The sequence below is a fragment of the Hyperoodon ampullatus genome, assembly GCF_949752795.1.
Source record: "Hyperoodon ampullatus genome assembly, chromosome: 4".
NCBI classification, from domain to species: domain Eukaryota; kingdom Metazoa; phylum Chordata; class Mammalia; order Artiodactyla; family Ziphiidae; genus Hyperoodon; species Hyperoodon ampullatus.
This window is the reverse complement of record NC_136917.1, coordinates 76,023,359-76,049,515: the sequence shown is the minus strand read 5'-3', so window position 1 is coordinate 76,049,515 and position 26,157 is coordinate 76,023,359. Positions and strand designations below refer to the sequence as shown.

The following is a 26,157-nucleotide window of genomic DNA, read 5'->3' as shown; positions in this document are numbered from 1 at the left end:
TAATTTTTGAAGAATAGGTCAATGTGTGTGTGTGTGTGTGTGTGTGTGTGTGTGTGTGTGTGTTTTGTGGGAACAGTGAGGAGTAACCAGGACTAGGTAGAGGATGACTTACACAAAGACCCAGAGACGGGAGCTTAGCATCTTCTAAGCACAGGAAGAAATGAAAAGAGCAGAGTGAGGGGAAGTGGCACAAGGGCAAGCTGATGTACAAAGCAGGACCCGGATCTTAGGAGGATTGTGATTTTATAAATATTTGGTCTTTATCTTAAGAGCAATAGGAAACCACTTAAGGTTTAATAATTTATGTTATACGTACAGATTTAAGGAAAACTCTGTCTGGCTGCAGTGCAAAGACTGGATTAAATGGAAGAGAGAGTGGATTGAATAGAGAGGTTGTTCTTACAACCTTACTCATGATGCTTACAGAATATTTTTTATTGAGCTAGTTTTCCATCAGTAGGGAAGGTAATACACAACCTGAGGTTTATTCATCTACACTTTTTGTTTTTGTTTTTTTTTGTTTTTTTTTTTTGCGGTACGCGGGCCTCTCACTGCTGTGGCCTCTCCCGTTGCGGAGCACAGGCTCCTGACGCGCAGGCTCAGCGGCCATGGCTCAGGGGCCCAGCCGCTCTGCGGCATGTGGGATCTTCCCGGACCGGGGCACGAACCTGTGTCCCCTGCAACGGCAGGCGGACTCTCAACCACTGCCCCACCAGGGAAGCCCCTCATCTACACTTTTTAAAATGCAGAAAGATATTAGAGTTTGAGAGCTATAAGCTTGTGTTGAAGTTTACAGGTCCATTATTGTGAGTTACAGTCTCCTCCTGGACATTGTTAACATAATGGAATCATTTTGATGTGTATACTCACAAATTGCAAGTGGATGAGTCTTTTAAATCTGTTAAGCTGCTTATAGCAATTGTGATGAGGGAGGTTTCCTTTTCCACACTTTATAGGAAGCCTTAGTATAAGCATGTTTCTTATGAAGACAGAAATTAAAGTTAGCAGTGGCATTTCAACCACTATAGTGTGTGAATAATGTTTGTTACAGGGGAAGAAAAGTCATAAGTACTCACTTACTAAAACTGACATGCAAGTAAATGTAGGACTTACATGAAGTGATCATCACATGTAATATTGATATATTTTACCTCTGTGGAGCTGAGCTGTGCAATAGCACTTTATCCCTTAGTACTCAATTGTCTTATGTTTATTTTATACAGTAAGCATTTGGACACGTGACATTAGAAACAGTGTGTGAAAATTTGGGTGATTTCTACTTCATCCAAGAGTACCTCAAAAATGCTTATGGTTCGATGAGGAGCTGGTTTAAATGAAACCAGGTACTTTTGTTTTATAAGTAAAAAATATTAAATACCTTGATTTTGCAAATTGTAGAGTTACAAATTTTGGATCATTTAGTGCTGTAAATAACATAAACTGTTGATACTTGTATAATTTTCCAAGGTTGCCAAGGCCCATGAACCTTTTTGGACAAATCATATCTAGAATTTTATATTTAGACCCGGTCTTTCTAAATACTATTCATCCCATGGCTATAAAACAATTTAACTTAAAAAGAAATTACCTACTAAAGCATGTATGTCCATCTTCATTCTCTATCAAAGCACTAACTTTATGCCTTTTTTTGGTTGGTGCCACAAATCCAAACCTTTTGGGAACCAATCTTCAAAAGTGCAACTGGTGTAGAAACTCCTAAACACGCCCTGCAGGGCTCCCCACAACCTGGCCTCTGTCTGCCGTTTCAGCCTTGTCTCTTATTCATGTGCCTTATGCTACTTTATCCTTTATCAACATATAAAAAATTATATTTCGTACCTTTATGCCACTGCACATGCTATTCCTTCTGCCAAGAAATGCCTTTTCCTCCAAGTTTCATTTTATCATTCAAGACATCTCTCATTTTTCACCTGACTTGAAACTATCTCTGGCCAATGCTACCAACTGACCTGCTTGGAAAGAATAAATCACCCCTTTCTCTGCTCTCCTATACTTGTCAATCCTTTTACCACTACGCATGGTACACTGTGTGGTAATTATTAGTTTGCATGGGGAAGGACTGTATCTAGTTCATGTTTTTTTCTTTGAGTTTTTGGGGGAGTATAATTTCAACTATTATCAGGCAGGTATTTGCACATTCGTCTCTATCTCCAAATCAAATTCTACATAAGGATGTATAAAATTCGCCTTCTATATCATCTCCATCCTATTTCTAGGCCTATTCCTTGGCGAAAACCCCTTTTAACATTTGCTTTTGTTTTTCAGGTAGTCAGCTGTCTAAACAATACGCTCAAACACTTTTTTTAAACTGCAAACCATGTCATTTGACTCATCTTTATGGAAGATGAAGAATTAGTCTTTTTTGCTTTTGCCATATGTTGAGAAGAAAAATCAGTAACCAGCATCTTAATAGTAAAAGTAGAATGAAACACTGTTAATGAACTCATAAAGAAATAAATTTAAACCTATATTTCTAAATTTGAACCTTTCAAAAGAGAATTCAAGATTCAAATGGTTACTCTTTTTCACACATTATACTCATCACCCACAGTTCAATAGTTCACTTCTTTTCCCTATCCCTAATGTGTGACAGCTTTCCAGTTGTATGATCTATTGAATGTAATTCATTATTTTTTCTTGGAGACTTCTGATTTCCTGTTTTAGCTTAGAATAATTGCTTTGGGGATTCAAGTAAGTTGTCATTCTTAAATTATTTTGTTTTCATACTTCCGTGTTAATTACAATTTTTTTGCTTTGTGTGCCTTCCTCCTTTCTTGGATTCCATTTTGCTGAGCTACAGAATAACCTTAACTTTTAAAGAACAGATACAGGAGAAGTAAATTATCTTTGTCCTTAATATCTAAAAATATTTTAATTTTTCATTACAATAAACTGTTAAATTAGTCAGGTATAGAATTGGGGTTAAAATTATTTTGCCACAGAACTTTTGAAGTTACTGGTAAAATGACTTTCATCATCCATTCATACATAAGATGCTGTGATGATTATTTAATTTTCACTTCTTTCTGAGTTTTCTGTGTTTGTTTGGTAAATGATTGACTTTGTTTTCATTTTTATTCATCCTGATTAGCACTCAATTGACTCTTTCCCTCTGAAGCTCCATTTGTATTGTCACCTGTGGAATTTTCTCTTTATTTATTTATTTTTATTATCGGAATCCCACATTTTTATCTTTTTTCCCCATTTTTTTCTGGAACTTCTCAGTCAGTCATTGAAGCTCCAGGATTGATTTTCTTGCTTTCCCTGCCTTTAAATTTTTTCTTGTATTTTCCTTTTTATTTTATTATTTTTTAATTATTTTATTTATTTATATTTGTCTGCGTTGGGTCTTCGTTGCTGCCCGTGGGCTTCCTCTAGTTGTGCCGAGCGCAGGCTACTCTTTGTTGTGGTACACGGGCTACTCATTGTGGTGGCTTCTCTTGTTGTGAAACACGAGCTCTAGGCGGGTGGGCTTCAGTAGTTGTGGCACGCGGACTCAGTAGTTGTGGCTCACAGGCTCAGTAGTTGTGGTGCACAGGCTTAGTTGCTCCACGGCATGTGGGATCTTCCCGGACCAGGGCTTGAACCCATGCCCCCTGCATTGGCAGGAGGATTCTTAACCACTGAGCCACCAGGGAAGTCCCTATTTTCCTTCTTAAAGAAAATAATTTTGCTTTATGATTAGGAATATTTCTTAGATTTTTTTCTTTTAGCTTTTCTTTAAAAATAATCTTTTTAAATTTAGTATTTATGTTTTATACTTCAAATATTTTTCTTTCTTGATGTCTGTTCTTTTATAACAGTGCATTATTTTATAGCTGCAATACATTCTGAAACCTCTCCAAATACATTAATTAGAATTACTACAAAGTTCTCTTACTTTACTAATAATGACAGCTTTGCCTTCAATATTGATCTTTTCATTCATCTTGGTCCTTCTATTTTGTGATGTTGTTTACCCTCAAATATCTCTTGATCTTCAGACATATTCATATTATAAAGATGTTTTAACAGCCTCTCCTACATATAGGGAAAAGGAGGATGCTGATTGAAAATTCTGAATGTGTCAGATGGGCATGAATTACTTTAGAAGACAAGCTAGCTGCTCTTGCCCCATTTCTACCACCTTCCCAATGGAAAAAAAGTAATAATAATGAGGGAGGAGAGCTTTGTTTTGAGATCCTACCAACCACACTCAGTGCCGCCTTCTTATCCAGAGACATGTTCAGATTCTTTACAGCAAGAATTTCAGTTTACCTTAAGGGTGTGAGCTCTTAGCATGTTGCCAGTCTTGTTGCACCTTTTGACACAATTTTTTTCCATTGTGAAACATAGTCACTCAACAACTTCACACCCTAATTTTGCATTACTTCTCACTTCCACTCTCTCTCTATTCCACTTTCAAGTTTGGAATCCTTCTGGGACTCCATCAGTACTTTGACCACCTTTTCATTAATTCACCCAGGTATTTATAAAAATCTCTGGTCAGCCTATACCACACTTTGAGAAGATATTCTGAATTTATTACTGTAGTTATTTCTTTACTCTCATTTAGATATGATTTGGGGAGGAAGGCACTAAATACACATGATCAGTCTCTATTAAACTGGAAGCCTTATTTTTTTAATCCTCAGTGTCTCATAAAAGATTAATAATATTTGCACAATAAATATTTGTCAAACCCAATTGAACACACAGAAAAATAAGAAAAAATACATTGTAGTTTTAGCTTATTTTCTACTGATCAGGCTTGGCTATGAATTATGATTATTGTTTATTTTTAAATCTAGTTTACTTTCAGAGAACAGGGTATAAATTGCCACTTAAATGAATATTACAAAAGGAAACAACAAAACACCTTCAAAACATATACTGTATTCTGTTTCAAAAAATGTTTCAAATAATTTTTCAGTAAGAATTTTTAAGCAAGTTTATAACCTTCATATTTATTTCCCAATAAGGATGATTAAAGGTATACCAGTGTGTTTGTTTGTGTGTGTGTTTTCTGTATGTGTGTTTTAGTCTCTATTTCAGAGGATGCTAATTGCCTTGGAATGTCCTTTCTCCCTTCTTATTTTGAGGAATAAGCATAGCTTTTCACTGAGCACGTTGGACCCCAGATAAAAGCGTACATTTCCCAGTCTCCTCCACTTAAGCAACTTACTATTGGCTGGTCAAACATAAGTAAATAAAATGTATTACTCCTGAAACATCTCTTTAAAAAGGAGTAGGTGTGCCTTCCCCACCGTTCTTCATCCTTCCCCTTGAAATACATATGCGAAGGCCAGCCCTCCAGCTATGAACTTGGACTTGAAAATGGACACCAAACCCTAGGGATAGCAGAACAGAAAGTTGGATAGAGCCTGGGTCTCTGGCAACTTCAAGATAGTGCCTTATTTATCCTGGATTGCTTCCACTATCTATGTTATATACTCTATCAAATACACCAAGGACAAGGAGAATAAATAAACATTAGATAATTCAACTCTGTTATTATAGTGTCTGGGATATTGTGATTGGTCAGGTCTCTAAGAAACAATAATATCGTTAAGGAAGTGGCAGTTGATGTAGAAATCCAAAGACAGCTTTGGGAACTCAAGGCAATTCTAGTCATTCCTTGGAAGGCAAGCATTTAGTGCTCACCACCTGAGCAACTCTTTCATATTGGTCACTGGACCTTTTCAAAAAAAAATTTTTTTTTAAACAAATAAATGTCAAAGCAGAATTAACCAAATTGTGGAATAGTTTAAATGTTTTCCACTCATTAAATTGTTTTTAGCGCAAGTATAATTAAATATAGTTCTCCCATTCACAAAATAATTACAGGAGTTATTTATACATATTAATTCATATTTAGTACATCACTAGTACTGTGGTCTAGCAGTGGAATACAGAGTTGTATAGTAAATAATGAACAACTTATTTCCTGTCAATAGATCAATCAGGTGATAGATAGATAAAATATATAGAGATAAATACAAGTATAGATTTTAAAATTTTTATTTTATGTCAAAAATGGAGGGCTTCCCTGGTGGCGCAGTGGTTAAGGATCCTCCTGCCAATGCAGAGGACATGGGTTCGATCCCTGGTCCGGGAAGATGCCACATGCTGCAGAGCAACTAAGCCCATGTGCCACAACTACTGAGCCTGAGCTCTAGAGCCCTCGGACACAACTACTGAGCCTGCATGCTATAACTACTGAAACCCACACACCTAGATCCCTTGCTCTGCAACGAGAAGCCACTGCAATGAGAAGCCCGTGCACCGCAATGAAGAGTAGCCCCCACTCGCCACATCTAGAGAAAGCCCGCACACAGCGACAAAGACCCAACACAGCCAAAAATAAAAACAAATAAATAAATAAATTTATTTTTTAAAAAAAGTAGAAGTGAAGCTTTTGGGTCAGCCTGCATTCAGCCATGGACCATGGTCTGACAGCTAGTTCACCCATTGCTCTCATTCATTTCCCTCTCTCTTTACTGCTGATGCCACACATTTAAATTGTGGTTGTTTTTATGAATAAATATTAAATATAGAAGAACTCATAATTTGGTGCATATTTAAGTTGGAGTTAAATTCCTCCTTTCCTTTCATTAAGTTTGTAATTCTTAATGAAATTCTAGAAGTTGTGATTTGTTACTGAGAAGACCCTAGAGAAAGATTCACTCAAATTGAAAAAGGGTTTTGTTTTTAAGGCCATTGAGCTATATATTATGTGGTTTTTAATTGAAATATGTAGGATTTAGGAAAGATCTCAATACGTTTAGGGCTATACTGATGAATATTTAAAGATAAATATGTAATTCAACCATCTTAGTTGTTTTGGAGAGTGACTGAAATGTTCTCTGTGCCAAGCTGTGGAGCTAGGCTTTCAGAGTCAGATAACATAGGCAGAGAGTTCACTAAGCCTCACCAACTCTTTATGGCTGCCTTCCTTTTTTTCTACTTCATCCTTTCCTGTGTGCCTTTCTGGACAACCCAGAGTTGGTGACGTTGAAGACCTCGAAAATCAGACCCAAGATGGGAAAGCTGGGGAGAGATGGAAGTGAGGGCAAGAAATGACTTTTCTCAGAGGTTCAACCTTTATCCAGTTTATTTACTCAGCATTTTATTATTGAATATCCACTGTGTACAATCACTGTACTCTCTGCCAGGAGTTCAAAGATGGAAATATGTGCTTACATGGTCTGAGGGAAACACACAGGTAGAGACAACTCTGATATACAGAGGCAACTGTAATAATAAAATGGCAAAGTCCAGTGAGAGCATTAGAAAAGGAGCTCCTAATGTTGTTTTTATTTATTTATTTTTTTAATTTTAGGTAAATCTGTTCATCCTGAATTTCACTCTAATGCCAACCCTGAAACCTTGAAGCATCTTTATTTTTATTCTTTGCAGTTTAACATTTACAAAAGTAGTATAAGCTGAATTTTGTATACCCACAAATAACTTAGATCGTTTAGTCAGTTAATTTCTTCCAAATCTGCTTCCTTTTTATGAAAATATTTAGGGATATTTTCCAATATGAAAACCTTAAGCTCATGTGATCCCTGAGCCACAATTATCAGTATTCCTAATTATTCCACAATCTAACCATAGCTTCCTTGTATGTGAGGCTAAGGAAAACCTCCTGGAATCACTGAACACATTATCCTTTCTTTACATCTCCCTCTGTTTCACTCCCATTAGCACATTCCTCCGTAGATCCGAGTAGCCACAATTACTTGGAAAGATGACTAAATTTCAAGTTTGAGATACACATTTCTCCTTTGTTCCTGATGTTAGGTGTGGATGTTCTTAGACTTTTGATTGATGTCATGCTGTCCTCTCACCTCCAAATATGTGCAAACAATGTGTCCCTCTAGTCCTACTTTCTTTCATTTTGCTTTCCCCTTAATTCCATCATGCCTGTGGTCATAATTCCTTTAGTTGCAATATGATACTTTGAAATCGTTTCAGCAAAACATAGAAGTGTAATTATAAGGATACAGTGTATTCCTTGTATGGTTAATTTACTCATCTCTCACTTGGCTGCAATATCCTCTAACTCAACAAGTAAATAAACTGCAGCAGCCTTCAATGTGTTCTCCACATGGCAGCTGTTAAGAAATTCTCCTTTTATTTCTTTCTAACTTTATTCAAGTAGTGATATTTATTTTATTTTCAAATTATAAAAGATTTTACACATAACATAAAATAAATACTGTATCGGGAATCAGGTCACCACAGAGCACTGAGTAGAGTTCCCTGAACTACATAGAAGATACATCAGAAATTCATCTACACGTGGAACAACTCCAACAGAACACCTACTGAACGCTGACAGAAGACCTCAGACCCCCCAAAAGGCAAGAAACTCCCCACATACCTGGGTAGGTCAAAAGAAAAAAAGAATAAACAGAGACAATAGGATATGGACGGGACCTGCACCAGTGGGAGGGAGCCGTGAAGGAGGGAAGGTTTCTACACACTACAAGCCCCTTCGAGGGCAGAGACTGCAGGTGGCGGAGGGGGAAAGCTTCGGAGTAGCGGAGGAGAGCACAGCAACAGGGGTGTGGAGGGCAAAGCAGAGAGATTTTGGCACAGAGGATCGGTGCCCTCAGGCACACACCAGCCCGAGAGACTTGTCTGCTCGGCCGCCAGAGCGGGCGGGGCGGGGAGCTGAGGCTCGGGTATCGGCTTTCAGTCGGAGCGCAGGGAGAGGTCTGGGGCTGGCGGCAGGAAGAGACCCTGAAGGGGTTAGTGCTAGCCCGGAGGGAGTCCGGGGAAAGGGTCTGGAGCTACCGGAGAGGCAAGAGACTTTTTTCCCTTTTGTTGCCTGGTGCGCGAGGAGAGGGCATTCCCCTCCCTCCCCTCTGCCTGAGTGAGCCAGAGCCCCCGAATCAGCGGCTTCTTTAAACCCGTCCTGTCTGAGCGAAGTACGGACGCCCTCCGGCGACCTACGCGCAGAGGCGGGGCCAGGTCCAAGGCTGAGACCCGGGAGCTGTGAGAGCAGAGACAGGGAAATCTCTCTGTGCAGCCTCCGAGGCAGCGGATTAAAGCTCCACAGTCCATTTGATGTGCCCTGCGTCTGTGGAGTGCATGAATGGACAGCGAATCATCCCAAATTGAGGAAGTGGACCTTGAGGACAAGATTTAAGACTTTCCCCCCCCCCTTTTTTTTTTTTTTCCTCTTTTTACAACAAATTATCTCAAATTAAGGAGGTGGACTTAGCAAGATTTCAGACTTTTCGCCCTTTTCCTCTTTTTACAACGAATTATCCCAAATCGAGGAGGTGGACTTGGAGAGCAAGATTTTTGATTTTTCCCCCTGCTCTCTTTTTGTGAATGTATATGTGTAATCTTCTGTGTAAGATTCTCTCTGTATAGCTTTGCTTCCACCATATGTCCCAGGGTTCTTTCGGTCCGTGTTTTTTTTCAATAATTACTTTTTAATTTTAATAACGCTACTATATTTCATACTTTATTCTATTTTACTTTACCTGCTCTTTCTTTTTTTCCTCCCTTCCCTTCCTCCCTCCCTCCCTCCGCTCCTCCTTTCCTTCTTTCTTTTTCTTTCCTCCATCCCTCCCTCCCTCCCACCCTTCTTCTTTCCACTTTCTTTTTCTTTCCTTCCTCCCTCCCTCCCTCCCTCCTGTCTTTCTTTCTTTCTTTCTTTCCTTCCTCCCTCCCTCCCTCTCTTCTTCCATTCACTCTTCCTTTTGCTTTCATTCCTCCCTCCCTCCCTCCTTTCTTTCCTTTCTTTCCATCCTTCCTCCCTCCCTCCTTTCTTTCTTTCTTCCTTCCCTCCTTCCTTACTTCCCTTCTTCCTTTCTTTCAATCTCTCTTTCTTTCTTCTACTAATTATTTCTTTCTACTTTTTCCTCACTGTTATTCTGAGCCGGGTGGATGAAAGGCTCTTGGTGCTGCAGCCAGGAGTTAGTGCTGTGCCTCTGAAGTGGGAGAGCCAACTTCAGGACACGGGTCCACAAGAGACCTCCCAGCTCCACATAATATCAAGCAGCGAAAATCTCCCAGGGATCTCCATCTCAACACCAGCACCCAGCTTCAGTCAACGACCAGCAAACTACAGTGCTGGTCACCCTATGCCAAGCAACTAGCAAGGCAGGAACACAACCCCACCCATTAGCAGAGAGGATACCTAAAAACATAATAAGGCCACAGGCACCCCAAAACACACCACCAGACGTGGACCTGTCCACCAGAAAGACAAGATCGAGCTTCAACCACCAGAACAAAGGCATTAGTCCCCCCCACCAGGAAGCCTACACAACCTACTGAAACAACCTTAGCCACGGGGGACAGACACCAAAAACAACGGGAACTACGAATCTGCAGCCTGCAAAAAGGAGACCCCAAACACAGTAACATAAGCAAAATGAGAAAGCAGAAAAACACACAGCAGGTGAAGGAGCAAGATAAAAATCTACCAGACCTAACAAATGAAGAGGTAATAGGCAGTCTACCTGAAAAAGAATTCAGAATAATGATAGTAAAGCTGATCCAAGATTGTATTTCCCAGATCCAAAATCTTGGAAATAGAATAGACAATATGCAAGAAACAGTTAACAAGGACCTAGAAGAACTAAAGATGAATCAAGCATCGATTAAAAACACAATAAATGAAATGAAAAATACTCTAGATGGGATCAATAGCAGAATAACTGAGGCAGAAGAACGGATAAGTGAGGTGGAAGATAAAATAGTGGAAATAACTGATGCAGAGCAAAATAAAGAAAAAAGAATGAAAAGAACAGAGGACAGTCTCAGAGACCTCTGGGACAACATTAAACGCAGCAACATTCGAATTATAGGGGTTCCAGAAGAAGAAGAGAAAAAGAAAGGGACTGAGAAAATATTTGAAGAGATTATAGTTGAAAACTTCCCTAATATGGGAAAGGAAATAGTTAATCAAGTCCAGGAGGCACAGAGAGTCCCATACAGAATAAATCCAAGGAGAAATACGCCAAGACACATATTAATCAAACTGTCAAAAATTAAACACAAAGAAATCATATTAAAAGCAGCAAGGGAAAAACAACAAATAACACACAAGGGAATCCCCATCAGGTTAACAGCTGATCTCTCAGCAGAAACTCTACAAGCCAGAAGGGAGTGGCAGGACATAATTAAAGTGATGAAGGAGAGAAACCTGCAACCAAGATTACTCTACCCAGCAAGGATCTCATTCAGATTTGATGGAGAAATTAAAACGTTTACAGACAAGCAAAAGCTGAGAGAGTTCAGCACCACCAAACCAGCTTTACAACAAATGCTAAAGGAACTTCTCTAGGCAAGAAACACAACAGAAGGACTATACCTACAATAACGAACCCAAAGCCATTAAGGAAATGGGAATAGGAACATACATATCAATAATTACCTTAAATGTAAATGGACTAAATGCTCCCACCAAAAGACACAGAGTGGCTGAATGGATACAAAAACAAGACCCATATATATGCTGTCTACAAGAGACCCACTTCAGACCTAGAGACACATACAGATTGAAAGTAAGGGGATGGAAAAAGATATTCCATGCAAATGGAAATCAAAAGAAAGCTGGAGTAGCAATTCTTATATCAGACAAAATAGACTTTAAAATAAAGACTATTAGAAGAGACAAAGAAGGACACTACATAACGATAAAGGGATCGATCCAAGAAGAAGAGATAACAATTGTAAATATTTATGCACCCAACATAGGAGCACCTCAATACATAAGGCAAATACTAACAGCCATAAAAGGGGAAATCGACAGTAACACAATCATAGTAGGGGACTTTAACACCCCACTTTCACCAATGGACAGATCATCCAAAATGAAAATAAATAAGGAAACACAAGCTTTAAATGATACATTAAACAAGATGGACTTAGTTGATATTTATAGGACATTCCATCCAAAAACAACAGAATACACATTTTTCTCAAGTGCTCATGGAACATTCTCCAGGATAGATCATATCTTGGGTCACAAATCAAGCCTTGGTAAATTTAAGAAAATTGAAATAGTATCAAGTATCTTTTCCGACCACAATGCTATGAGACTAGACATCAATTACAGGAAAAGATCTGTAAAAAATACAAACACATGGAGGCTAAACAATACACTACTCAATAATGAAGTGATCACTGAAGAAATCAAAGAGGAAATTAAGAAATACTTAGAAACAAATGACAATGGAGACACGACGACCCAAAACCTATGGGACGCAGCAAAAGCAGTTCTAAGGGGGAAGTTTATAGCAATACAATCCCACCTTAAGAAACAGGAAACATTTCGAGTAAACAACCTGACCCTGCACCTAAAGCAATTAGAGAAAGAAGAACAAAAAACCCCCAAAGTTAGCAGAAGGAAAGAAATCATAAAGATCAGATCAGAAATAAATGAAAAAGAAATGAAGGAAACGATAGCAAAGATCAACCAAACTAAAAGCTGGTTCTTTGCGAAGATAAACAAAATTGACAAACCATTAGCCAGACTCATCAAGAAAAGAAGGGAGAAGACTCAAATCAGTAGAATTAGAAATGAAAAAGGAGAAGTAACAACTGACACTGCAGAAATACAAAAGATCATGAGAGATTACTATAAGCAACTCTATGCCAATAAAATGGACAACCTGGAAGAAATGGACAAATTCTTAGAAATGCACAACCTACCAAGACTGACTCAGGAAGAAATAGAAAATATGAATAGACCAATCACAAGCACTGAAATTGAAACTGTGATTAAAAATCTTCCATCAAACAAAAGCCCAGGACCAGATGGCTTCACAGGCGAATTCTATCAAACATTTAGAGAAGAGCTAACACCCATCCTTCTCAAACTCTTCCAAACAATATCAGAGGAAGGAACACTCCCAAACTCATTCTACGAGGCCACCATCACCTTGATACCAAAACCAGGCAAGGATGTCACAAAGAAAGAAAACTACAGGCCAATATCACTGATGAACATAGATGCAAAAATCCTCCACAAAATACTAGCAAACAGAATCCAACAGCACATTAAAAGGATCATACACCATGATCAAGTGGGGTTTATTCCAGGAATGCAAGGATTCTTCAATATACGCAAATCAATCAATGTGATACACCATATTAACAAGTTGAAGGAGAAAAACCATATGATCATCTCAATAGATGCAGAGAAAGCTTTCGACAAAATTCAACACCCATTTATGATAAAAACCCTGCAGAAAGTAGGCATAGAGGGAACTTTCCTCAACATAATAAAGGCCATATATGACAAACCCACAGCCAACATTGTCCTCAATGGTGAAAAACTGAAACCATTTCCACTAAGATCAGGAACAAGACAAGGCTGCCCACTCTCACCACTCTTATTCAACCTAGTTGTGGAAGTTTTAGCCACAGCAATCAGAGAAGAAAAGGAAATAAAAGGAATCCAAATTGGAAAAGAAGAAGTAAAGCTGTCACTGTTTGCAGATGACATGATACTATACATAGAGATTCCTAAAGATGCTACCGAAAAACTACTAGAGCTAATCAATGAATTTGGTAAAGTAGCAGGATACAAAATTAATGCACAGAAATCTCTGGCATTCCTGTACACTAATGATGAAAAATCTGAAAATGAAATCAAGAAAACACTCCCATTTACCATTGCAACAAAAAGAATAAAATATCTAGGAATAAACCTACCTAAGGAGACAAAAGACCTGTATGCAGAAAATTATAAGACACTGATGAAAGAAATTAAAGAGGATACAAATAGATGGAGAGATATACCATGCTCCTGGATTGGAAGAATCAATATTGTGAAAATGACTCTACTACCCAAAGCAATCTACAGATTCAATGCAATCCCTATCAAACTACCACTGGCATTTTTCACAGAACTAGAACAAAAAATTTCAAAATTTGTTTGGAAAAACAAAAGACCCCGAATAGCCAAAGCAATCTTGAGAACGAAAAACGGAGCTGGAGGAATCAGGCTCCCTGACTTCAGACTATACTACAAAGCTACAGTAATTAAGACAGTGTGGTACTGGCATAAAAACAGAAAGATAGATCAGTGGATCAGGATAGAAAGCCCAGAGATAAACCCACGCACATATGGCCAACTTATCTTTGATAAAGGAGGCAGGAATGTACAGTGGAGAAAGGACAGCCTCTTCAATAAGTGGTGCTGGGAAAACTGGACAGGGACATGTAAAAGTATGAGATTAGATCATTCCCTAACACCATACACAAAAATAAGCTCAAAATGGATTAAAGACCTAAATGTAAGGCCAGAAACTATCAAACTCTTAGAGGAAAACATAGGCAGAACACTCTATGACATAAATCACAGCAAGATCCTTTTGGACCCACCTCCTAGAGAAATGGAAATAAAAACAAAGATAAACAAATGGGACCTAATGAAACTTCAAAGCTTTTGCACAGCAAAGGAAACCATAAACAAGACCAAAAGACAACCCTCAGAATGGGAGAAAATATTTGCAAATGAAGCAACTGACAAAGGATTAATCTCCAAAATTTATAAACAGCTCATGCAGCTCAATAGCAAAAAAACAAACAACCCAATCCAAAAATGGGCAGAAGACTTAAATAGGCATTTCTCCAAAGAAGATATACAGACTGCCAACAAACACATGAAAGAATGCTCAACATCATTAATCATTAGAGAAATGCAAATCAAAACTACAATGAGATATCATCTCACACCAGTCAGAATGGCCATCATCAAGAAATCTAGAAACAATAAATGCTGGAGAGGGTGTGGAGAAAAGGGAACACTCTTGCACTGCTGGTGGGAATGTGAATTGGTACAGCCACTATGGAGAACAGTATGGAGGTTCCTTAAAAAACTACAAATAGAACTACCATATGACCCAGCAATCCCACTACTAGGCATATACCCTGAGAAAACCATAATTCAAAAAGAGACATGTACCAAAATGTTCATTGCAGCTCTATTCACAATAGCCCGGAGCTGGAAACAACCTAAGTGTCCATCATCGGATGAATGGATAAAGAAGATGTGGCACATATATACAATGGAATATTACTCAGCCATAAAAAGGAACGAAACTGAGCTATTTGTAATGAGGTGGATAGACCTAGAGTCTGTCATACAGAGTGAAGTAAGTCAGAAAGAGAAAGACAAATACCGTATGCTAACACATATATATGGAATTAAAAAAAAAAAAAAATGTCATGAAGAACCTAGGGGTAAAACGGGAATAAAGACACAGACCTACTTGAGAATGGACTTGAGGATATGGGGAAGGGGAAGGGTAAGCTGTGACAAAGGGAAAGAGAGGCATGGACATATATACACTACCAAACGTAAGGTAGATAGATAGTGGGAAGCAGCCGCAGAGCACAGGGAGATCAGCTCGGTGCTTTGTGACCGCCTGGAGGGGTGGGATGGGGAGGGTGGGAGGGAGGGAGATGCATGAGGGAGGGGATGTGGGAACAGATGTATATGTATGACTGATTCACTTTGTTATAAAGCAGAAACTAATAAAAAAATAAATAAAAAAAAATAAAAAAAATAAAAAAAATAAATACTGTATCAAATATAACCTGAACTTAACAAATGTTAACACTTTATCATAATTACTTTATATCAAGTTTTAAAAGAAATAAAATATTTCATCTATATAGCTGATGCCTTCTGACAGTCTTTCCCCTTCCTCCTTGCCTAAACTTAATGTGTATCATTTATTTTCATGTTGTATAAACTAAAACATCTGTGCTTCTACATATAAACAATACATACATATTGGATACATATACAGATATATATTTTTAAATTTTTATGTTCAACTGAAGGCTTTTGAGATTTATCCCTGTTGATAAATATAGCTGTAGTTACTTCATTTGAACTAGTTTGTATTTACATACATCACTTACTAATAGATATTTAGGTTGTTTCCAGTTTTTTGCTATGGCAAAACAAACAAACAACACCAAAAAAAAAAAAAAACCCTAAAAGAAACATCCTTGTGCTTTTTCAAGCCTGTGCACATCTCTTAGAATTTCTCCAGAACAGTCTAGGCTTTGTTCCTAAAATACCTGTACGGTAGGGTAGGGTAAGCACCTTATACAATTTATAAGACATTGTCAAAAAATTTCCCAACACACTGAATTTACATTTGCACTGGCAATGTACAGAGTTCCCATTTACCCACCTCATCACCAACAAGTAGAACTATCAGGCTGGTTCGTTTTTCCTAAACTACTCAGAATGAAACACTTTCTCATTCTTCTTCAGTTTGCACTACCTTGATTACTAGTGAGATTGAGTATATGATTTTTGGAAATTTGGAGCATCCCTTATGTGAATTACTTCTTTATAACTGTTATCCCATTGTTCAAGCATGTGTGTGTGTGTGTACATGAACTTTCAATTTTGTTTCATTCATTTTTTTTTCACCTGTTTGTATTGATACAATACTATTTGATTTAAAAAATTTCAGGGTTTTTTGCTCAGTATTAGTATAGTTGCATCAGTTTTCATTTGGTTATTTGCCTGCTATATCTTATTTCTTTCACTTTGTATTCAATCCTTCTGTGTCCCTTCTTGAATAAATTATTTTAATCTATTTATACTTGTTATGATTATTAATATTGTTAATATTTTTTAAGTTTGGTTTTTTTAAACTATCTTATGGGTTTGTTTCTATTTAGTATGCTTTTTGTTTGTTTTCTTATTTTCTGCCATTTTTAGATTTGCCAAAATTCCCTTACTCACATTTTAATCCTTATTTCAAAAGTTGTAAGTTTGTCTTTTACTTCAGTAGTTGCCGTACAGTTTTTCCCATGCATTCTTAACTTAATGAAGCCTAAAGCTAACCAGTGTCAGATAGATATGATAAGATTCCTTACACACACACACACACACACACACACAAACTCAGTGACCTTTACATGAAAAATTAGTATGTGCAAATGTCCTGGGGCAGGAAGCTGACTGGCAATTATGAGGGTCTGAAAGAAGACCGAAGAGGTTTGAGAACAGAAAGGAAAAGGGCATCTTAATAGATTTGAGTATGGAGGGTCACTTAGGAGTGCTGTCTTGTACTGGCTAAAAAGGGCCAATTGTTTTATTTTCAGAAATCTTGTGAGCCAATTGTGAAATAACTATTATTGAAAACAAAAGTATATAAACCTATATTAAGTAGATTACATTAAAAAGAAAGATTCTTTTCTAATTATTCCTAGTCATTCCTAATTATTTTACTACATTTTAATATTTATCTGTACTCCTGAGTTTATGTTTATTCTACTGGTATGGTGGAAACACTTTATAATGATGCCCTCCTGCAGGTTTCTTCCCAATTTCACATTTAGTGATGTTGCCTTTACTCACTTGAAGTCAACCATGGCAGGAGTTTACACCATGGAAACTGGCAAACTCTTCAAATCAGGACTCACTCACACCTCTAAGAACCCGTTATTAAACACTTATCAGAACAATACTGAGACTGTACAGGACCTTAGAGACCATGTTAGGAATTGATATATATCACAGGAGAAATGAGCAGGCATTGAAAGATTTTAAGCAAGGAATGACAAGAGCACAATTCTGTTTTTAGAAAGACCACTGAGATTACAGAAGTGAGAGGCGAGGCAGGGTGACTCTGGGTGGCTCCCATGGTAAGTAATAGTGGCTCAGACTAGGATCAAAGAAAGGAAGATGGAGAGAAGTGAATGGATTTAGGAGCTAAAACTGAAGACCTAGCTCTCATGGTACTAGTGTGAACCAATCACATAAGACCCTCATGTGGAGGAAGTAAAATCTCTGAGTCCTCTCTAACTTCTGGTTGGTAATGATATTTTCATTTTGAGCCCAATTGTGCCACCATGTGTCAAAGAGCCAACTTCACAGTTGAACAAACTTAGGCCTGAATAAGAGAGGAGGGAAAAGTCTACATATGGAAACATGAGATGAAGGGACTCATTCCATTTAAAAATAAATTATTTTTAAAGTAATCCATAACTTTTCTTTCCTCCTATAGGCATACTAGTACATGTGTGGTAGCCATGAGAATAGCCTCTAAGATCTCTGACTGCAGGGAGTGTAAATGATAGAGGGTCAACTTCTGGGTTCTGAAATTGAGCATTTGACCTGAGGCCATGCTTCCTACAAGTTGCCCCAGACAATGACTTAACAGGGCAGAGACACTAAGCAACCCTGTTATAAGAGGTGCCAGATTCAACCAGAAGTTAGAGAGGACTCAGAGATTTTACTTCCTCCACATGAGGGTCTTATGTGATTGGTTCACACTAGTACCATGAGAGCTAGATCTTCAGTTTTAGCTCCTAAATCCATTCACTTCTCTCCATCTTCCTTTCTTTGATCCTAGTCTGAGCCACTACTACTTACCATCGGAGCCACCCAGAGTCACCCTGCCTCGCCTAAATTTATTGAATGAAAACATTAAGAATAGTGGAATACACCACAGTATTAGTCAAGGTTCCCATAACAGATTATAGCGAGACAGGAAGATATTGTTTGTAGTATATTTTGCTTCGGGTCATTCTTCAACACAATTACCTTGTCCTTTCCACCAGGTGGTTGACCAGATTGATACCCTGACTTCTGACCTACAGCTGGAGGATGAGATGACCGACAGCTCCAAAACGGACACCCTGAATAGTAGCTCAAGTGGGACAACAGCCTCCAGCATAGAGAAGATCAAAGTGCAGGCCAATGCCCCCCTCATTAAACCCCCAGCCCACCCATCTGCTATCCTCACCGTCCTGAGAAAGCCAAACCCTCCCCCTCCCCCTCCACGGTTGACACCTGTGAAGTGTGAAGACCCGCAAAGAGTGGTGCCCACTGTCAATCCGGTAAAGACCAATGGCACCCTTCTGCGAAACAGAGGCTTCCCAGGGGCACCAAACAAAATTCCAAATGGAGACATTTGCTGCAGACCCAGCAGTAACTTGGACAAGGCTCCAGTGCAGCCTCTGATGCATAGACCTGAAAAAGACAGGTGCCCCCAAGCAGGGCCTCGGGAACGAGTCCGGTTTAATGAAAAAGTCCAGTACCATGGCTATTGTCCTGACTGTGACACCCGGCATCACATAAAAAATAGGGAGGTCCACTCACACAGCGAACCTGTCCACCCACCAGGAAAGCTTCCTCCCCATGGCCCTGCCCAGCCTCCTCCCCCTCATCTCCCTCCTTTTCCACTAGAAAATGGGGGGCTGGGAATAAGCCACAGTAACAGCTTCCCCCCACTCAGACCTGCACCTGTGCCTCCTCCCACAGCACCAAAACCACAGAAGACAATCTTGAGGAAGTCAACCACCACAACAGTGTGATGTATGCCATTTAAAAAAACTTTTTTGTTTTTTTTAATTCTTATATTATAAACATAAAATAATACGTAATGAGCACTTTCTACTCAAGCAATAAAAAGCCCAAATATATTTATCCTGCATTCAGCAGAGTGGCATAAAAAATCACCGGGTAAGTATGCAGTATGTTGTTTATGTCCTGGCTATACATTGTTTAAAGGTTACATCATGAAACCACAGAATAACGGAAAAGCTGAATATATTGTTTTTTCAAATTGACCTGTGACAAACTGTGACCTGTAGATTTCAAATATTTTGTTTACCATAAGGGATGGGATTAGATTCATTTTATTCATGCCTAACTCATCTATGCATTAAGAACATGCCATACTCTGACCTAATGCTTTTTAATAAGAAATTTTAATACTGAAAGACTATTTTATTATTTTTTCTAAAGATGTTTGTCACTAGTTTTGCACTATTAAATGCTAAGAATAATACCAGAACATTTATTTTCTATACTATACAATTATGACTATATGTTCACCTATATATGTAATGAAAGATTTTGGTCTGTGGAAATATCATATGTCATAAACAATGGTAAATAATGGCAAAACCAAATGTTCCTCAGAATTAAAATGAAGCAGTGGTTCATTTAATCCCACGTTAGTTTACATCAAAATGGATAGCAGCTCTGACAGAGTTTGGAGATCACAGTGAGTATATGTCAGAATTTTTCAAATTAAATATTCATAATTCAGATTCTCAATAGAACTGTAAACGTTTTCATATGATTTGCCTCCATTTTGGTACCTCAGGGATGACCTGTTGCAGGCCAGCCCCTTTAGGTCCTCCCCACTCTCAGCATGCCTCCAAGTCACTGCATAAACCAGCTCATTGAAGCTGTAGGATGACTTTGCTCCTGCATCAGCAAGCTCTCTGCCTTCCTGAGGGATTCCCCCATTTACAGAAGAATCCTAGAGGAAAATAAAGATGTTTCTGGAACAGAATATTTTCAGCATTCACCTTAAGCTGATTCTCCCTCAGAGCTGAAATATGCCAGGGTTCTTTGTTATTCTATAGAAGGAAGAGAGGAAATCCTTTCCTCCTAACATCCAATAAGTGTGCTCCTCTTTAGTCTAATTTGCCAGCTAAAGTCACACTTACCCATGGACAAAAGTTCACTTCCTAACTACCATGATTTGGACTGATCCTATGATTTGCGCTGGAGTTAGAAATGAGTTTACTCCCTTCGAATCATGATGACAGGTAACTGCCTGGGCAAAATGTGGTCATTAAGTGGCAGGAGTAGAAGGAGTCACCTTTGGTGGAGATTTGATTATTATGCAACTTAAAAAAGAATACTGTAATACTTTTGAATATTTGGCTTTTGATCGTAAAACTTGAACTTTTGCTACTACAGGAAAGTAGTCTTCAATCATATTTCTTCATTGCCTTTTTCATGTTATAGCATCATAATTTGGAGTACTGTTTTTGGACAACTTCCTATTTAAAATGACAATATATTTTAGGTGTAATTCCCTAAAGAAAATAGTTTTTTTTGTTTTGTTTTTTTGCGGTACGCGGGCCTCTCACTGTTGTGGCCTCTCCCGTTGCGGAGCACAGGCTCCGGACACGCAGGCTCAGCAGCCATGGCTCACGGGCCCAACCGCTCCGCGGCATGTAGGATCTTCCTGGACCGGGGCACCAACCCGTGTCCCCTGCATCGGCAGGCAGACTCTCAACCACTGCGCCACCAGGGAAGCCCCTAGGTTTATTTTTTAAAGGAACGATCAAATGAGTAAAAATATAGAAGTCACGTTGAAAATTTACTCAGCATGATTTTTGTTCTGTGTGTGTGTCGGACATGAAGATAATGCAAGCAGAATAAATCCAACTTTTCAGAAAGTTACAAAAGGTAAGACCAATAATCAAAGGCCAGAATCTAAAGTTTATTAACTATATGATCAGTATGTTTAATAGATGTGAGCCAGGTAAATAAATAATTGACATTGAATACCAAAATAACACATTGTAATATGTTCATTTAGGTTTATACCCAGGATTTTTTTTTTAATATATTCTTTTTTTGAAGATGTTGGGGGTAGGAGTTTATTAATTAATTAATTTATTTTTGCTGTGTTGGGTCTTCGTTTCTGTGCGAGGGTTTTCTCTAGTTGTGGCAAGCGGGGGCCACTCTTCATCGCGGTGCGTGGGCCTCTCACTATCGCGGCCTCTCTTGTTCCGGAGCACAGGCTCCAGACGCGCAGGCTCAGTAGTTGTGGCTCATGGGCCTAGTTGCTCCGCAGCATGTGGGATCTTCCCAGACCAGGGCTCGAACCCGTGTCCCCTGCATTAGCAGGCAGATTCTCAACCACTGCTCAACCAGGGAAGCCCAACCCAGGATTTTATTACCTTTCTAGATGTAAATATTTACATCCTTTCAAATGTGCGTCCAGTGTGAGGCCTTTTGATATTATGAAGTCTTTGAAGACATGAAGTTTTTTCCCTTCAGCCCATCTTTCTTTCACAGCCAATTACTGTGACCTAATAATTACTTTATAGTTTGAAACTTTGACCCTTGTTGATGTCTGGGAACCAACCTGGACCTCAAAGTAGAGCTTACTAGCAGCCGCATACCATCCACTGAGCAGATAACTCATTTGCAATAAAGCAAGTTGAATAAGTTGGATGATTTAAGCAGGTTGATTAAGGATATTTGAGCCAGATGCCTACACACAACCTCTGAGGTTCAAATCCATTTCTCTTCCTCAAATTATAGATGGAGCTACCCCATGAAAGACCATCTTTTTATGTTTGATTAGTGACATATGCCAAAACCACAACACCTGTTTTTATTTAACACATTTATAAGTAACTGTTGGCCTGTAAAGCTGAGTTAAATCTCAACATAAAAAAGTTATAGTTATTGACCTTCTTCTCTTATTACAGTTTATTTATTACATAGTCAACATTAAATGTTAGATTACAGCAGTGTTGGGACACTCCTTTTAGTTTATTTGCTCCAAATGTTCCTTTTTTTTTTTTTTTTTTTTAACTAATGTATAGAATATATTGGGCCAATAGGCTTTTTTGCCCGATAATTCTGCAACATTCATTGGCACTTAGTCATGTCTCTAAATATATATAAACTTGTAAAGCATGGAAAGCAATTAACATAGAGTGTCATAATATTTGCCAGGAAACGTGTAATTAAAGTGTCATAAGTGGCAGTGCGGTTTTTGTAATCAGCCAGCATTGCTTTCAAAATTTAAATTCTGAAATGCAAGCTCTGCACATCATGCATTAAATCATCATAAAACATGGTCTATATTTTCTCTTCATGAAGATACCAAAGCAGAAACGCTTTTTCCAAATCTTTAAGGGCAGATTCTTTTTTCACAACATGGCTTTAACTTTTTTATTCACACAAAGAGTAGTGTACCAAAAAGCTGGCCTCAATACTCCTTTGAAGGTGATGTTTCTACAAAATGTAAAATGGTAGTACTGCTATGAAAACATCTATTCCTAGTGAAAGGTAGAACATATGGTTCAAAAAACTGTATCCATTAATTAAATTGGAATAAGAAAATTTTTGTCATTATTTTATTTTATTTTATTGTTTTTATTTTTTTGCGGTACGTGGACCTCTCACTGTTGTGGCCTCTCCCCTTGTGGAGCACAGGCTCCGGACGCGCAGGCCCAGCGGCCATGGCTCATGGGCCCAGCCGCTCTGCGGCATGTGGGATCTTCCCAGACCGGGGCACGAACCCGTGTCCCCTGCATCGGCAGGCAGACTCTCAACCACTGCACCACCAGGGAAGCCTATTGTTTTTATTTACTATTATTATTATTTTAAACATCTTTATTGGAGTATAATTGCTTTACAATGGTGTGTTAGGTTCTGCTTTATAACAAAGTGAATCAGTTATACATATACATATGTTCCCATATCTCTTCCCTCTTGCATCTCCCTCCCTCCCACCCTCCCTATCCCCCCCCCCCCCCGCAGGTGGTCACAAAGCACCTAGCTGATCTCCCTGTGCTATGCGGCTGCTTCCCACTAGCTATCTATTTTATGTTTGGTAGTGTATATATGTTTGGTAGGTCTCACTTTGTCCCAGCTTACCCTTCCCCCTCCCCATATCCTCAAGTCCATTCTCTAGTAGGTCTGTGTCTTTATTCCCGTCTTGCCCCTAGGTTCTTCATGACCATTTTTTTTTTTTTTTTTTTTTTTTTTAGTTTCCATATATATGTGTTAGCATACGGTATTTGTTTTTCTCTTTCTGACTTACTTCACTCTGTATGACAGACTCTAGGTCTATCCACCTCACTACAAATAACTCAGTTTCGTTTCTTTTTATGGCTGAGTAATATTCCATTGTATATATGTGCCACATCTTCTTTATCCATTCATCTGTTGATGAACACTTAGGTTGCTTCCCATTTTTTTGTTGGGAGGATATTGTATCTCCACTGATGAAAGGCAAAAAGAAAATAAAATTGACCAAAGTTCTCTTCCATCTCTCAGTGGTTTTAGGAGTCATAAAAGGAAATAAAACTGATATATTTTTTAGGCCATGCTTAAGCTAAATATAAAATATCTGCTCAAAAATACAGGGCATGCGAGAAGAGAAATTCCCCACTCTTCAATTTGATAATATATTCATACCTCCTCTCATTAGTTTAATAGTAGTCTATGAAAAAAATGTCTGCTATTAACCGAAGTGGTTTAATTAACCTAAAAAATCTTGTTTGAATTATGCCCACATCTAACTATTTAATGAATAAAGGAATAAGGCACTGTATTATACGGCTTTCTTTGGGCAGATCAGTAGTTGCTTTTAACATGACCAAGAACAGCAGCTACACACAGTCTCTGAAACTATGCAAGGCCTTTTATCTACAGGTTCTAATTATAGCTCTTTTTGGATGTTCTGTGAAGAAAAGGCTGAGTAGTTCCACATGTAATTGCACTGGGAGTGGTGTAATCAAATCATGAATCACTGCCTTGACTGATTTTTTTCCGTGGAATATATACAACAATGCAATGTTTTTGTGATTGTCCTGATTCAGTTTCTTTCCACAGTTTCTCTGTTGGTAGCACATTTTGCTGTAATGTACACTCAAATTTGTAGCAAAATATTGCATTGTTGTGCATTGGTACATACTGATGATTTCTAGGTGAGGAAATGATTTATGAACAGTAAAATTCTGTATCACATATTTCAGTGCACAGAATCTGACAATTACTAGATTGCAAAATCACATGACATTTTCTAGGAACTGTGACACTGTATTCAGATTTTTATACTAAACATTCTTGAATTTTAGAGTTGTGTAAATTGCCTGATTCTGAAATAATGACAGATGTGAGACTACCATTAGGGCAGGCAGCAGTGTTGAACATAAAACTGCATTAGCCATATTTTAGTGGAACATCAGTTATGTAGGGTGTCATTTCATTGAAAGCACTTGGATTTATCCATCTGGTCTTTTTCGAAAAACCTAAAGAAGGTCTGCAAATAACCCTCTCTTTAAAATGTAGTTAAATCAACATGGGATATAGAATTATGTGAAGGTCAAGCGAAAGTACGTAGGAAATATTGCTTATGATTTATGACCTCTAGACTGATCAACGATAGGTAAACTAATATGTTAACTGCTTTCTGAAACTTTACATACATTATTTTTTTCTAAGTCTCATATGAATGTATAAAATAGATATTATTATCCTGATTTACAAGTGAAGAAATCCAGGACCTCAGTTTCAGTGTTTTGCCAAAACTGACCCCTTAGTAAGTGGCTGGCATTTTAGTGCCAGCAGGACTTCCCATACTTTTTTTCCCCACAGCATCACCATTTAATTGTGTTCTTCATAGCTCTGAACTTTGCAATTTTTTTCCCTTTGTTCTGAGGAGTTATTTTGACACTCAAAAGGGGTTACCTAATGTTATTTTGACATTCTTAATACGTTTGATCTTTGCAGAATGTGAGAGGGATTTCAGGCAATTTCACTACCGTCAAAAATGAATGAGCTATTGAATAATGCAAGCCGCATTTTGTCCTGTATTATACCAGAGGCTTTACTGTTCCAGTAAAACCTTTTCTCTTAAGTTCAAAGGCTGTCTATTATTTTGGATTTTTTTCCCTGAGAAGTTCTGATTCCACAGTATTAATGCCATTTGAAACTAACTGTGTCATTTGTATTACTGGTATTTCATTTGTGAGTTTCATGTGTCTAAGGTTGACCCCTACAGCTAAAAATAGCAATAGATCCACTCTGTGGAACTACTAAAGAACCAGTGCATTAGAGCTCTAATAAAAGCATTTCTATCCTTTTGTTATTAGACTATAGATATGATTTTTCCACTATTTGATAATGTAGTTGTCAATTCTCCTCACCACCAAAGGGAATTTTGGACCAGCTAAATAAAACAATGTGTGCCCTTGGGTAGGTTAGAGTTGATGTTGACAATATATGATATCTAACACTTATCAAGGGCTTGCATTGTGTTTTGTATGTGTTATTTTTCCCTCATAACATCATTTTTCCCTCCTAACAACACAATGTCTTAGACCCTATTATTATCCACATCTTACAAATGAGGAAACTATGTCACTGCTGTTCAAGGTCATAGAGCCAGGAAGTGGTCAAGCCAGGATTGTAAGGCAGGCAGTCAGCCTCCACAGCCCACGTTCTCCACCACCTTTCAGAACTGCCCAAAGCACAGCCCCTGCATTGTGCACAGGTCATCTGTAGAGCTTACAGTCATTTCACTGAAACTTGCTTGAAAGTTGTTGGAAGATATAAGAACATAAGTCAAGATAGACTAGTTCATGAGACTA

At 38.3% G+C, this 26,157-nt stretch overlaps 1 protein-coding gene across 1 annotated transcript in view; it reads left to right on the top strand.

The window, feature by feature from the left end:
• PRR16 (proline rich 16) overlaps positions 1–26,157 on the top strand; it is a gene marked incomplete at its 5' end in the record, with an annotated part of 279,519 nt that overhangs the window by 159,229 nt on the left and 94,133 nt on the right. The window contains 1 exon segment of the mRNA XM_079702264.1: positions 18,574–19,330. Within this exon segment, the coding sequence (XP_079558390.1) occupies positions 18,574–19,329 (756 nt within the window). The 3' untranslated portion in view covers position 19,330.